This window comes from Pteropus vampyrus, unplaced genomic scaffold (genome assembly GCF_000151845.1).
Source record: "Pteropus vampyrus isolate Shadow unplaced genomic scaffold, Pvam_2.0 Scaffold15, whole genome shotgun sequence".
Lineage (NCBI taxonomy): Eukaryota > Metazoa > Chordata > Mammalia > Chiroptera > Pteropodidae > Pteropus > Pteropus vampyrus.
In genome coordinates, this window is record NW_011888796.1 from 13124223 (window position 1) to 13140953 (window position 16731).

At 34.6% G+C, this 16731-nt stretch overlaps 1 protein-coding gene across 1 annotated transcript; it reads right to left on the bottom strand.

The window, feature by feature from the left end:
• Window positions 1–1109: 1109 nt before the first annotated feature.
• Window positions 1110–16095, bottom strand: RTRAF (RNA transcription, translation and transport factor). The gene is made up of 8 exons (XM_011385496.2): window positions 15875–16095; window positions 14604–14728; window positions 11839–11938; window positions 7280–7366; window positions 5908–5996; window positions 3858–3926; window positions 1558–1606; window positions 1110–1436 (listed from the first exon to the last, which is right to left on the bottom strand). Exons 1-8 carry the CDS (start codon window positions 15933–15935, stop codon window positions 1282–1284), a joined length of 735 nt encoding a protein of 244 aa, XP_011383798.1. The 5' UTR covers window positions 15936–16095; the 3' UTR covers window positions 1110–1281.
• Between the last annotated feature and the right edge of the window lie 636 nt (window positions 16096–16731).

The window sequence follows — 16731 nt, forward strand, 5'->3', positions numbered from 1 at the left end:
TGCTCCTTTGGATCAGCAAGGGAGAGAAGGATATATCTGGTAACTGACTGCCCTTGGCCCAGATACTGGCCGCAGTCACTGACATCATCACCAGTGAGAGTCACTTTGAGCTGGAAAAATTAATGGCCAAAAAACATGGAGGCGACCAATTTTTACTACCTTCAGTCTACCTAGCTTTTTGTGTGTGTGTTACACACACAAAAAACGTCAGCCTATTAAGCTATTTCCCCTTGAAAAGACTTGCTGTTGTAACTCATAAAATATTCACACACTGTTCCCTCTCCTCACAGGCAGAAAGTAAGTATGACATCGTAAAGGACTTGGGAGTTTACAATCAAAATCTGGACCCTAAAGAACATTGACTGCAAACAAAGGTGAAGTGAAAAAGGAATTGGCCACACAAGAAGTATCTGGACATACAAAATGAACAATTTCAGTGCAAAAAGACTAAGTAGGTTTTGTGAAAAGTTTATACCTCAATCTTTACTACTGTATTTTTAAAATCAAGTTATTGCCAAGTTTAAAAAAAAGGTAATAGAAGTTTAATTGCTGCTTATTAAAGCAACTTTTTATAAACATTTATACCATATTTAAAAGGTCAAATTCATTCAACTAAGAACCAAATATGTAAAGACCTTAAATCTGATGTTTGCTATGGGTTCTTTTTGGCCAAGAAATTAAAGCACAGGTGACCAGTATAAAAAATACAATCCTAAAGATCATAAACCTTGACATAGTTAGAAGCTATGCAGAACTGATGGGAAAGAATGAATTTATTTATAGTTTCCCGACAAAAGTTCTAAGATTTTTTTTTTTTTACCTCTGCGTCAGTGCATTTCTATTTATATTAAAAGGTGCTAGATTGTTCCAATTTGTATTTTCTGATCCTTTAAGTCCCTTTATATAATTACCCACAGAAATTACATTTATAAATACCAAAGATGTATCGGTTCTCAAATTTTCTAGATTACTCCAATAAAATATTTTAAGTTTTCCTATGACTTCTGAGGATCTATATTCTTTCTTAAACAAAGTTGGGGGTTGGCATGTACCTTAATCACAAAGGAAACAGATGAATTATACATAAATATTACACATAGTCAAAAAAATCTACATTCCTGAACTTTATTAAAGAAAAAGCAATGATGATAAATCTCTAGAACATAGTCAATTTTCTGGGATCCTTTCCTTGAAAATTGACGTTTGATTCCCAAACACATGCCACAGCATACATGGTTCCCAACTGTACTAAGTAGGTGAGCGGCTAACATCCTAAAATGTTCATCTTCCAACTTTCCCCAGTCTGTGGTCTGTCTTTGGATCAGCAATAATTGCCTGAACAGCTACTATGGCTTCATTAATTTTTGTCTGTAGCTCTCTGAGCTCTTCTATGTGCAGCAATCGCAGAATTTGAGCAGCTTCATTAAGAACTGCATCTGTTTTATAAGAAACACTGCATTAATCAATAACTTTGCATTTAAAACAGTTTACTTACTCATTCCCCCCAAATATTCACCAAATCTCTAAAAATAGTTTGCATTAATCAAAAGCACTTACCTCCTGTGTCAAAACCAAGAATATGCTTGTCTAAAGCAACAGGCAAGCCCTTTAAAAAAAATGGACAAAGTAAAACTATAAACAAGTATCAGACTCTTTTTTCATCTGAGGCTGAAAAGCAGTTATCTATTCTGTTATTTTAACCTTTTTAGCCACAGTGGCAAGGGGACTGAGAATTTTCACTTTAAGTTTGTATTTGATGTTTTTTCCTACTCTAACCAGTTAGGAAAGAATGGCCTTTAGCTTCCCACTACATTCAGTTCCATCACCCATTCAATTTTTTAAGACCAGGCATATAAAATAATAGCTTTTTGCTGCAGTGTACAGGGCAAATGGAGTAAGACTACTTTTACTTTTCTCAAGCAAGTTTATTTGAGCACACTGTCTTGGCAAATTGTACAAATCTAAAATATACGTATTTTTTTCAGTGAACATAATGTTTACCTGATTACATATAATTTAACTTTCAATAGTTCATTTTAAAATTACTTTGAAATAGTGTAAGAAAATAAATGGAATCTAAATTTCCGCCTACCAGTCAGTACCTACATCTAGATATACCAAAGATGGTGACCATGATGAACTCTAGGGAGTTCACAAAAACTATCAAATTAAAATAAGGACAGGCAGCCTAGACTTTCTGATTATATTATATGAAATCATTACCAGTACAAAAAAAAGTCACTATACTTTCAATGCTACAAATGCTGTCGCTACTCAATTTTTGACTAATCTATTAAGGAAAATCTACTTAGGCTCCATCTACTTCAAAATAGCTAATAAACACATATAAGTGAAGAAACAAATGGGTATGAAAATTCAGTGAGCAAAACTAAAAACTATTACTGTACTGGGTGGCTTTCTATGTCAGTCTGGTACAGAGTCTCTATTTTTCCCTTTGTCTGCCAACAGACCACCAAGGACCAGCTACCGCTGATGACCACAGGCCCAAAGGCCCAAATGCTAGTTTTAACAGTTACAAATAAGAACACTCAACTTTAACAATTTCTCTACTGTATTATAGCATGGAATCTTTTGGGGATGACTCTAAAACTAAGATTTGGAGCACTGAAAATAAAACTAAGTTTTACTTTATATACAAGAGCAAAGAGATTTGGCTATTCCCTTATTTGTGCTGCCTTCTAAACCAAAGGCAAAGGCATAGTTTTACTGACTGAATGATTTTATTATGCCAGAACAATTTACTGTCTGTTCTATAGTGTGGGAGAAATAAGCTGATCTTTATTTCAATTTCCAGTGGCCTGATTCATACATAATTAATAAGCCAATAAGAAACTTTAAAAGAAACTGAGTGTCTTTCAGAGGGGACTATACTTCCCTGGCATTAATAACCTTTTAACACTGCTGAGCCTTGCTAAAGATGGGGTCAGAGGACAAATGACATTGGGGAACTGAAGGAAGCAAAAGAGGACCAGAGTACAGGATGGTGGCTGTGCCAAAAGCATTCACTGCAACATCTACACAGCAGGAGTGTGCATTATTAGATACCTGCAGCTGCTGCTGCTAATCCCTGAGGATTCTTCTACTGCCCCAAAGTCAATGAGATTTTGGATTTCTGGTACCTTTCATCCAAAAATATACCAGAATTATTAAGGGAAAGATAGTTATGGTGTAGTTTTCTCAGCCTACAAAGCAGGACTGAAAGATGGCAGCATCAATCACCTGTAAGCTGAAAGAGTCTACACCTGGCTTCACATGGGCCGATCAACCAGCTCATGTCATAGAGCACCACAAAATGGCACAGGCTCTTGAATCAGATTGCCTGAGCTCAACCACTTGTCAACTAGGTGACCTTAAGCAAGTTACTTATGTTTTATGCTATGAAACAGAAAAGATAAAATGAGAGTAGATTTCTCTGAAGAAACAAAAGAGTGATGATGGAATTTAGGTCAAAGAAAAAAAAAATTAAAGAAGGTGTGTCCTGTTTTCCAGCAATTAGTCAAAATAACCCAATAATTTTCACAAGGGCAAATTCTTCTAAATAAACTTCAACTAGTCACATGCAGTGGTTTGTATTGGTAGACTATGGATGTGCTATTGGTAGCTTCTCTAAGGTATGAAGGGAGATAAACATGAATTCATTTTTCACTCAGAAATGACTAGATACAGTGTGATTAGGAACCAAATTCAATCCCCTTGAAGTAAGTTATCCTTTCTCTGGGCAGTTCTAACCTAGAATAGATACCTTATACAGATACACGCAAAGTTCAAACTCATGACAACAGCAGAAGAAACTTTCATTAATAATTAATTTACAATTTATATTAAAAAATATATACCTCTTTTGTTTGATTTGCTTTAGCAACTGCATCCTGTGTCAGGCGCTCCTGGACCAAAATGCGAATTGCCTAAGAAACCGAAAAATACTGGTTTTAGTTTTCATGTTTGTCACCTTTTCTTCTCTGAATCTAAAGATCAAGAATGCCCAGTTTGATAAAGTTAGAATTACCTAATTCATTAACAAACTCCCCAGTAAATTAAAACATTTTAAAAACTGCAATTGTAATAAAAGTTGTTTTACTATTTAATAATGTGGAATGATGCTCACGACAATTGAAAACTTTTTTGAATAGATAGTTCATGTGTATGGTAAAAAAATATTTTAAATAAAGAAGGATACATGGTAAAAAGTAGGTCTCCTTCCTACTCAGGCCTCAGCCATTGCCCTCCAGAAGATAATCATCATCAGATCCTGTGTATCCTTACCAGGACTCATGCACACACAGACTTTGACACATGGGTAGCATGGTAGCATATCATACACACTGTCCTCGTTTTCATTTAATTATAGTAAAATGATTTTAGATCTTTCATAGAACATCTTGTTTTTTTATCACCAAGTCATTTTATTATGGCAGACACAAGTGCATGATCACACCTGCACAAACTCAAAAAATAAGATTTTCTTAAATGGAATTTTAATTAGTAAATGACAGTTACAACTCAAAAATAAGTGAAAACTTATAAAAATATTTTTAATAATAAAAATCTAAATGCTACAATTGAAAAAGATGATTAAACTAATCTTTAACGGTGATTGCAAATGTAAAGTTTGGTTGCCAGTTAATATACTGATTCTTGTGCTTGACAAACCTATGAAGATGTTTTCCATATGGTTACATATTATTTGAATGCTTCTTGAAATAACTCAAAGAATAATCCTGCAGCTAGGATTAGAATTTTATAAAGCTTTTCGTTATAGCTGACTTTTACTTTTTCCCATTGGGTCTTTAAAGTCTAATGAAAAGTACCCCCCAAATGCTAACATTGTCTCTCTCCTCAGTTTATGATTAAAGCTCTCATGAATACTGTAGAAATGTTCCAAAGTAATTTACATAATTGCCTGAGTAAGGAACAAGCCTTTGAAAGAGCTAAATTTCACTAAAAATAACTTTTTGTCTCCTGGCAGCCAATCTGAGTTGAGAACATCCAAGTTAACATTCAGAATCAGCATACAGAATTATAATAATCTAGGAACAGAACAGTCTTTTCCTTACTACAACTGACATTTAATACATACACTTCTAAAAAGTAGAAAAAATTCTGGCTTAATCTCTTGTGGGTAGAGTGAAAATTATCAATTTACTACTAAGTAGTTTAAAAGTAATTTACATGCACAAGGCATAGTCCAAAGCTTTTTAATTTTTCATAAAATCAATAATTATTTCTAAAATAATTTCCAAGTCTGGTATCTTAAGCACAACTTTCCTCCCCCCAGCCCTACTGTACTATCATAATTATTTGGCATAAATCTTATGAAGTATGAGTATATTTTTCCTCAAAGATAAGAGATCTCTTTCAGACCACTGGGTTCCCTGAACTGAGTGGCCTACCTAGGACAGGTGACTTGGAAGACAGAATATTCATTCCTTAAAGAGATTGTGGAGTATGTATTTTTGACTAAATTCACCATTACTGATTTGGCATTTTCCACTACCTTAATGATATAGGAAAAAGAATGGACCACAAGGTAAGAGTACATAGATTAAAATCCTGGCTCTATCATCTTCCGTGTTATCTTGGACATTATTTAAGTCTCAATTGCTTCATATACATATTAAAAAGAACGATATTAGTACCTACCTCTAGGATTGTTGGATTTAATGAAACCATCTTTGCAAAATGATTTAAAGCACAATGGTCGGCACACAGTAAACACTCTTTGATATTAGTTATTAGATAATCTAAAATAGATGAAATCATGAAATCTCCTTTATGTCCCACGTTCCTCCACATTTTAGACACTCAACCATAAATTTAAATATCATTTTTTTGAAAATGAACTTTTAAAAAATATATTCAGTCAAGAATCAAGAATATGAAGCTGACCTTAAGCATCACCAGGTAATCATCATGACGCTGAATCTGAAGAAGGTTAGCCAAAGCCATGACACCAGCCTTAAAATCAGGATTATTTACTGTAAAAGATAAAAAATGGAAACTTACAGCTCTGCAAACATACAATTAGATATATATGTAAACATATAAACTTACAAAAAACATTTGAATTGTCCAGTAACAACAAATTTTTTAAACTGTTGACAAAAGCAAACTACGTAAACTGATGGTGTCAATGGTTTTCTGATTAATCGGCCTAACTGAACAATCCAATAAATGACTAAATAAATGCACATTAGGTTTGTCCTATAACTTTCTGCAAGGTCCATTTATGTAGCACTTTTAATTAACATTTCTTTCCAAAGCTATTAATACATAGATCTCTTCGATGAATAGCTCTAAGTAACAGCTCTCGAGTGTCCAAGCAGCTTATTAATTCATAACTCATAAATTATAGGTCACAATATATCATATTTAACATATTATAATCTAAGTAATTAGAATTTTCATAATTTTAAAAGGAGAATTCCTAAAAGACATCTGGGACATAAAATAATGAAAAATTTTACTTTCTCAGAGTGTCACATTAGATTAGAAAAAATGTTATATACTCAGGAAGGCAAACAAGCACCAACTATGGTTAAATACAAATGGAAATCTCTACATTACTATGAGAAGCTCGAAGAACAGCATTTTAACATTTATATATTCAACTACAAGAGGAAGGAGAAAGCACAATGCAACACAATAAAAAAACATCATAAAGAATAAAATACCCACACAAAAGCTGACTGCATGAAGCATTCTTAATTAACTAAAACCAAATAAACCCAGACCTCATTCTAGGAAATAAAAAATAAAATAAAAAATAAGATACCAATAATGTCAATCATTTTAATGCATTTACATAGTCATCCCCTTTGTCCCAAAAGGGACGCATCCTAAGACCCCCAGGGGATGCCTAAAATAAAGACAGTACCAAATCATTTGTATACTATGTTTTTCCCTATACACACATACCTTTTCAATTAAAAGAAGCACTTTACGCCTTCTCTCTTTGGCATATCTGAATTGCTAGCATCCCACTCTTGTATTTTGGGACCATTAGGTAAAATAAGGGTTAGCTGAATACAAGCACTGCGATACTGCAACTAACCTGGACAACACGGATACGCTGAACAAAGGGATAATTCATAGCCCAGGTAGGATGGCACAAAACATCATCATGCTACTGAGAATGGTGTGCAATTTAAAATGAATTATTTCTGGAATTTTCCATTCACTATTTTCAGACAGCAGTTGACCACAGGTAACTTAAAGCACAGAAAGCAAAACTGTGAAGAAGGGGGTCCACTGTACTTACCATCCAAATTGATCAATGGCTCTGCATTTTTAGCTGCTTTGTCAGCATTTTTAGTATTATCAGGTACCAAGTCCTTATATTTTTCAGCTGTAAAAATAGGCAAAAATAAAATTTATAGAACTGCAACTTAAGGTAAAACAAATATTGTTTATTTACCAAACTTAATGAGCCAAACCGGTTATAAGCATAAGACAACTCATCCGATCAAAATTATTTTTTGCTATTAAAAAAACTCACAAAAGACAATGTGATTATAGCTTTTTAAGCTAAAATGATTACTGAATACCTGACACAAATATTTTTACATCAACATTTTAAAAGTAACACATTTCAAACAATCTAAACGTTAGGAGAGAGTGCTTTTACAACTTCCTCTGAAATTTGGTAGGAGTAGAAGAAAGGAAGGAGTGTAAGTATAAATTACACAGATTAAATGCAAGCCCACTAAAAAGTCTCTTCCCAAATCTTTTGACTGCCATATACAGAATCCAAAACCTTGCTTTCTAAAAAAATAAAAAAAATCAGTACTTCAAATAATATACCATCACAACCTAAACTTATTTCATGGAGACTTGAAATTCAAGATTCCAAAGATAGATTTATAACTTTTACTTGAAAAATATTTAATACTTAAAGACTGTACAAATAAAAATACTTTAATAATTCACCGAACTCAATGCCCAAAATGCCATCTTTAGCTACAGTATTTATATGATTTGCTTATAAAATAAGAGGAAAAATAAAATTTAAAATTTATTATGTCTGACAGGAGTTATCCTAATGGAGCTCCCACTGGCAAAATCTATTATAGTGAAAACATCAAAATACGCAACAACAAAAAAAGATTATGACCCATTGAGTAAAATAAGAATCTACATATCCACACTGATTTAAATAAACAAATCTGAAAAACGGGAAAGCTCCTCTTTAAGATAGAAAGCCAACAAATAAATCAGAAAGAATGACAGAATTAGAAAAACACCTTTTAGTAAACATCATCAACATCATAACTGACTCATCGGAGAATCATCAAATGGATGCAAAGCTAGGGGGAAAGTTTGAGGAGCAAAAGCATACTGACATCATTTCAAAGTATCTCCTAACAGTATACATATTTTATCAGAAGGGGAAATTGTAACTTTAGAGTAGAGAAATCTTAAGCAAGTGATCAAAGTAACATTACCAGTAAACGGAAATATTGCTAACAACACATGCCTCCTGGTATGATGCACTTAACACACATCATTTCCGTGTTATTCTTAACAGAAATACAAACTCTGAATCTAATCATGAGGAAACACTAGAGAAACCCAAATTGAGGAATATTCTACAAAATAAATGTCAGTACCATGAAGCACAAATAAAGAAGACTGAGAAAATTTCCCAGTTTATAGGATACTCAAGAGACATAAAAACTGAATGCAACACATGATCAAGGACTTTTGTGTGTGTGTGCTACAAAGAACATCATTGGTAAAATACAAATTACAGATAAGAGTTGAATCAAAGTTAACTGATTCTGATAATATTGTGGTCCCGTACACTTAGGAAATGTGCATTAAAGTACTTAAGGATAAAAGAGAATCAACTACAAGTTAATATCAAATGGTTTAGAAAAATATTATATTGTTATTTACATAGAGAAAGATAAGGCATATGAATTAAAATGTTAATATTTGCAGAATCTGGCTATGTAAAAATTCTTTGTACTATTCCTGCAACTTTTCTGGAAATCTGAAATTATGTCATTAAAGTTAAAGGAAAAAAATTTAAGTCAGATTTTAATCACCTTAACTGACAAGCTACAAAAGGCTTTAAAAATTAAAGCACAATATAAATTCACAATGGTTTCATCAAATAATAAAAATTTTAAATAACTTAAGTCAGTAAGAATGCAACGTTTCAATGTAGAACTACAAAAGAACAGCACCTTCTACTGATAGGGGTAGTATTACTACTTTAGCCCTTTTCCCAAAAAGTCCTTTCTTGCAATTCTGAATTTTAAGATTACATAAAAACTTGTTTTCTAATTTAAACTTTTAATATACTTTTGATATTATTTACCTTTCAACTATAATTCAGTTAAAATTTCAAATATTCAACTATAATTTTCAATATCAAAAAAATTACTTTAAAAAATATCAGCTATTACTGAGATATAATTGTACCTAAGAGTTATACTCAACTGTAGGGATATGTGATCATAGATACCCACCGTTCTTGGTACCTAGGGAACCTAAGCTGAAGTATTATACAAACGGGACAAATGGAATAAATAAAGGTAAAACGAAAGTAAATTGAGATGTGATTACAATTTTATTTGGGAATAGCTGAAAAACACTTTCAAAAAGCTAGAGAACACGTTGTTGCAAATTAACTAACAGAGGTTACCAATTCAAACCAGAATAGATAAAGACTTTGCTAAAAGTTCTAAAAATCAACTAATGCTACAAAGGCGTATGATTACATTTATTTTCTAAAGGAAGAAAATCCCAAGTATTTTCTTTTAAAATTAAAATTCAAAGTTTAAAAAAAAAGTCTGAGAGCTTAAGGTTTCTGCCATAAGGCTTCCGAAATTTGAGTCTGAAGCTGACTGATGCTCCATATCACAATATGTGAACATTCTCATTCTGCATTTGCCAAATGTTTATTAAAGCTGATAAGCTTGCCTATTATATGCAAGGAAGTATGTGAGGTACTATGCAGACAGAATCATGACCCTTCCCCGCAAAAGATGTCCATATTCCCAATCCCTGTAACCTATGAATATTACCTTGCATGGCAAAAGAGACTTTGTAGATGTTGATTAAAGACCTTGAAATGGGGAGGATTATCCTGCATTATCCAGGTAGGCCCAATGTAATCACAACATCCTTGCAAGAGGGTGGCAGGGGGATCATAGTCAAAGAGGTGACAACAGAAACAGTCACACAGAGACTGGAAGATACAATACTATTAGATTTGAAGATAAAGGGGCCAGAATCAAGGAATGCAGGCAACCTCCAGAAGGTAGACAAGACAAAGAGATTGATCTTCACCTAGAACTTCCAAAAAGAACCAGCCTTGCCAACAACTTGGCTTTTAAGTCCAGTAAGACAGACTTCCAAAACTATACGATAAGTTGTTTTAAATCACTAAGTTTGTAGTAATTTGTTACAGCAGCAATAAGAAACTAACAGAGGTACCATGAAGGAAACAAAACTGAGTATAAGCTTATAATTTAGTGGTGAAAATAACACATATAAGCAAAATGGAAAGTAATAAGTGACTCAAAAGTTGTAGAGGTAAAAGCTATAAAAGTTCAGAAGGAAAAACTACTGCTAGGTGGCGTTTGTGCTGGATCTTACAAGGACAGGCAGGGTTTACATGTGTAGAGATAGACTGAAACGGCATATTAGCAAAAGGAAAAACGCAAGCCAAGAAACTGAGGGAAGAAAAAAGAAGAGATGTAAATAGGAACCAGCGTTATTCTAGTTTGGCTGGGATATCAAGGATGTGAATACTGGTTGGACATCAGTTATCAAAGGCCTTGAATACTAGGCTAAGGAGTCTGGAGATATGGAGGTATTTTCTGGAAACAAAGTATAGCACTGTAAAGCACATAGCATTCTAAAACACCTTTATGTTTCAAAAAGTTAGCTTGATGGGCCATGCAGATGAGAATAGAGAGTGATGCTAATAAGAGACTAGTATGAAAGATATTACAATACTCTAAGCAGAAAGTGACAAGGGACTGAATCAGGGCGTTAGTAGTGAAATTGGGAAAGAAAAGATATGATAGACAAGGAAAAAGATAGGATGGGGACAGGATGGGAGAAAAAGGGAGAAGTCAAAGATGTCAAAGATGTCATAAGCAAATGATTAAGAGAACTGGAACTGACCATCCCATAAAAGAGAACACCATAAAACACAGAGAATGCAGGTTAAGATAATATCTAGCATTTAGATGTTGGTAGGCCTTTCCAAAAGAAATAGTCTAATGAGAGGAAACATGAGTTTATTGCAAAACTTTTACCTTATAGTGTATATTGGCATTAGACATATTTATCAGTCTCCTGTGAAGTTACCTACTGCAACCAACATTCTGAAATACCATCAATCCAGGGATACTAACAACAATTTAACTTGAAAGGCTAAGGTGCAGAGTTTGAAAGATGGCAAACTGACCAAAGTAACATTACTTTGTGAGAAGCCATTCAATTAGCCTTCTCCAGAAGATATCATTTCCAAATTCTAAAAAAATAAATAAAAATACCAATGAAAGACAGTGCTTTTAACTTCTTATGATAATAAAGAGACTCCAATTTTAGAAAATTCTTTCCCAGACAATTTGGGAGTTGGAGGGTGAGTGCTAGACACAGGAGAATGGTCATGAAAAAAGTTAAGATTTTAAATAGATGCTGAAAAGGGACATGAGGATATATAAAACTTGAAATGAACCAAAAGTAAAAAACAACGTAAGACAAAGAAACACAAACTGGTAAGTTCCCTACATTCTAACACTCCTTCTTTCCCACCTTTCTTCTCTCTTTAAAACACACATTCCCCACAAAACATACCATTATCTCCATATTCAAGTCTAACAGCTAAACCAAGAAGCCAGTCAATTGCTTCTTGTCGATCTTGAATCTTGAAAGGACAATTAACATCTCTGAGATACTGTGAGGGAAAAAAAAAAAAGTCACAGAATCAAAAAATGGTAGAGCTAAAAGATACCCTAGCTTGGATCTCAAAGAATTTCTTATAATATTTATATTACTAAAATTTGAATGTAATTATATAACCCAAAGGAAGGCAATATTTAAGTGTATCATCTTAAGTATTTCTATCATGCTTTTTGAAATTTTTCTTTTCCAGATTACAGGCAGGGCATCACTGATCTAGAACAACTTCCCCATTTTATAGATGAGAAAATTCAGGCCTAGAGAGGTTAACACTTGCCAACGGTTATACAACTTAAAACTGGGACCTGAATCTAAACTTTCTGATTCCGGGTCTCAATACACACAGGCCAAATAAATTTTAAAAAGACTCTAAAGAGGAGGATATAAAAATAAACCAATTATTATCTAAACCTTAGCTTTCATATGGAAATGCCACTGAAGAGAGTAAGCCATGTAATGTATACATATACAATGTAACCAAGCATTTTTAATGTAAGAAGCTGTATATCTAAAATTAGTACTATACTTCAATCCCAGCAACAATGCTATTACTCACAACTTTTGGAACTCTCTTTTGGAAATCCTTTTGAGGATAATTAATTGGCACTTTTTAACCATAATCCATTTTCTAACCAAAAAAATTATCGCCCTGCTTTAAAAAAAAACAAAAAAAAAAAAACAAAAAAAAACCTTATTCAAAAGATTTGGTCATGATCTAAAAAGTAAATCCAACTTCAAAATATAAAAAATTGTCAATATTGAGGATATTCAAAAGATGTCTCGTGATCTAAAAGTAATTCTGAAAGAAGTTCTAAATATGCTATAAGCAATATAAGCTATAAGAAGTTCTAAATATGCTATAAGCAATACTTATCTTCGTTATCCTACTTTACTGTCACTTCTGGGTGTTCTTCATCAGAAAAATATTTATATAGTACTCCATTATCCATGGAGGATACATTCCAAGACCCTCAGTGGGTGCCTGAAACCTCAGGTAGTACCAAACCCTACGTACACTACATCTTTTTCCCTATATGTACATACCTATGATGGAGTTAAATTTATCAATTAAGTACAGTAAGATTAACAACTAATAGGACAATTATACTAACATACTACTGTAATAAAGGTTATGTGAATGTGGTCTTTCTCAAAATTTTATACTACACTCACCCTTATCGTGATGATGTGAGATGAAGTGAGATGAATGATGTGGCCATTGTGTGATAAAACTTAGGCTACCACTGACCTTCTGTCAGTAAGGGTTACTTGAAGCACTGTGATACTATGACAGTTGATCTGATAACAGAGATGGCTAATAAGTGACTGTATACACAGGTAGGTGGTGTATACAGTATAGATATGCTGGACAGAGATGATTCACCTCTGGGGCAGGACGCGGCTGGACATCTTGAGATTTCACTATGATACTTATAACAGTGAGCAATTTAAAACTAATGAATTGTTTCTGGAATTTTCCATTTAATATTTTTGGACAGTTGTTGACAATGTAACTGACAATGTAACCTCAAAAAGTAAAACTGCAGATAAGATGGAACTACTATATTCTTCAAATACCATGTAGAACTTTGGGTAATTTTGTACATATGAATGGGCCATAAGATGTGATATGGACAGATATAAAATCCTAATAATATATTTCAAAATTTTAAAAAGCCTATCAAAATTTTAAAAAATACCTTTTAAGAGCAAAGGAAAATAATCCAGTAGCAGCAATAATAGCAGTAGAGGAAGTGGAAGTAAAAAAGCATATAGCATTTGCTGTGGGCCAGGCGCCTCTTTTGTGAACAGGTAGATAACATAGGTATATCACTGATTAGCAACACACACCATCCCTATGAGACTGGTATCACTGTTATCCCTATTTATTGATGAGAACATTGAGACATAGAAAGGTTCATAAATTTTCCCATAGTCATAGAGCTAGTGTGTAACTTACACAATCCCCTAATTCATAAAATTCTGCTTCTTAAGAGAAAGGTACTAATCACTTTCCTCAAGCAAATGAAATATTTAGTCTTTTTCATATTTTTAAAAGAAAATATCTTACTTATCAAATATAACCAATAAAAATGTTTAAGTAATGCTACTGTAAAATGTGATTTTTTATTCTAATTAGAAAAAAAATTCTTTCTCTGCACAAGTAGTATTAAAATTCAACTAAGCCAATGTAAAAATTATGCTAGCCAAAAAATTAAGATACACATAAAAGGCTTTTTAGGATTATTTCTATTGTATACAAGAAACACATATATGTTCAATATAAGCATAAATAAGACATAATCTTAGTTTTCAAGCATATCAATAATATCTTAATATAAGTGCATTACTGATACGTTTTTAGTCAAATGTAAAAATTCTTGTTTGGGCCATTTGCCATTTAAAAAATACATGTCACTACTTATGAAACCTCACAATGCTCCCGGACAAAATTATTTCTATGTAACACTGAAAGCTTGATAGGAAGAGAGAATATAATTTACTCTAAAAAACAAAAGGAAGTTAAATCCTGAAATCTAGCTCTTCTAATACTGATCATTATTTTATTTTGAAAGAAAAAAGTAATTGTAAGCTTGTTTGTCTTTGTATAATTTTTAGAAAAGCTCTCTGTACTTTAAATTTACTTTCTAATTCGTTACCTTTTCAAAGAACTTGGGCCAGTCACTGCTGTGGATGTTTCTTAAATTACCTCTGTCTTCAATCTTGTAGTGTCTGATTTTCTGGTCTTCAAGCCAAACAATAAAGTTTCTAAACTCTGTTTCATCTGCAACAAAAATACCACATAAATCATCAGAAGCACTAGATAAAACACTTCTTTCGCCACAAATAGTCTTATGAAATTTTTTTAAACTCCAAAATAATAAAATTAATTGAGCTGTTGGAAGTAGGATTTGAAAGTACAGACTTTGGATTAAAAAGATTTAAAATGTTCTGTTCATATCCTGGCCTAAATTCTAATTCTGGTTCCAGACACCTAGTAGTTGTATAAATTTTCTGTGCTTGATTCTTGTGTTACAAAATGGGGGTAAATAATAACACTTATCCTGCTTAGAAATTATTTTGTTTCAAAATTTAAGCTTGAATTTCAAATTCAAGCTACCATTATGAAGTCTTGGGAACTATATACAATGATCTGAGTATCCCAAGCTGTACCTGATCACTTTCAAACTTATTTACTCTACCACACGCTAAGAATTTTGGAAGAAAATAAGCAGTAATTATACAGTAGTTAAGTAACAGTGGGTAGCAATGTTAATACTTTTAAAAACTTCAATGCTGTAAAATTCCAAATAGCTTCCTATTTACAGTTCAACTACCCCGCTCATCTACTATCAACTCTTTTGTACCACCCACCCAACATAATTTATACCCGTTACTATATCGCTTACTCCAACAATGTTGGTCCGGAGCTTCATTACGTATGGTCTTGATCTGAAATTGCTGGATGGGTTCTGACCGCCCCCCACTACCCCTACCCTCACCCAGTAAACTAGTCTTCATATTACTCAGCATATTCCCCGGATTCCAGCTCTGAGCTAGCTCAGAGCAGGTGCCCAAGGTAGTGCCCAATTACTCGAGAAACCATGGAATTGAAGGGCTAAGTTAAAAAGCGAGTATTTTCCCTCTAATATGCTGGGGGTGGGGTGGAGAGTGGATGTCTGGAGTTCACAAGTGCAGAAAGTGGCGATGCCGAGGCAGGCTTGGGTGAGGGCTCCGACGGCCCGGAGTGGCCGGGGAAGTGAGGGGCGGCGGAAAGCAGAGGTGCTAGGCGGCCGAGCGGAGAGCGGTCCGGGGACCCCTGGGGTACACAAGGCCGCGGAGGGTCGGGATAGTGAGCCTGAGTTGGAGCGCTAAGAGTGGCCGCCAGCGGGGTGCCTGGCGCGCGGCTGGCTCGGGGCTCCCGCCTCACCTTTATAGTTGAAGCCGGCAGGGTTGTGGTAGTCGAGGGCCGTCAGCTTGCGTCGGAACATAGTCCCCGCTTCTCGCTCCGGTCCCCCGGGCTTCGGCCGGGAGAGGAGAGGCGAGGAGGTGCGGGCGGCTCAGGGACCGGCGACGCGGCGAGAGGGCGGCCAGGCGCCTGGGCGCTCCGAAATGACGGCAGCCTCCACCAATAGTGGCCTAGGAAAGACGGCCGCCCTCGAATTCTCACCAATCGCGGCTTTGGCTGGGGAGGAGGGGCCACGTCGGGGCACGTCGACGCTCAAATAAACTTTATTGTCAGCTTCCTGCTTGTACAATGGGCAGAAAGCAGCTGAGAAGGCAGCGTTCTCCTGTTTTCCTCGCCTTCTTGATACAGCATTTAGAGAATAGTATATGTAGAATTTTTACTCTCGGTTCTACCCCTCACTGGATCGTAGAATTACTCTTTAGTATTTCAGTGCATTCATTCACTCATTTATTCATTTATTGTAAGTCTTCTATATAATAGTTCTAACTCTTCTAACACTGCTCATACAAAGACTTTTAGCAAGGTCTGTTTCACACTAGTTGGAGTGATGCACGGGTAAACATACAACTATAATACTATATGATACTCACAGATGTCACCACCAGCCACAAGCGTCTCTGAATCCTGAAAATGGGCGTCGTCTTTTACTCCCTCTCACATTCAATCATAGCATTCAGTAGATAATTGATTTCTGCTGTTCTGTATCTCATGCCTCTCTCAAATCCCACACTTTGGCCCAACTCCACTGATGCTACCTCAAATCAAGCCCTCATCACTTTTGCTTACTCTAATTATCTGATTTCTTAGGGCCAGTCTGC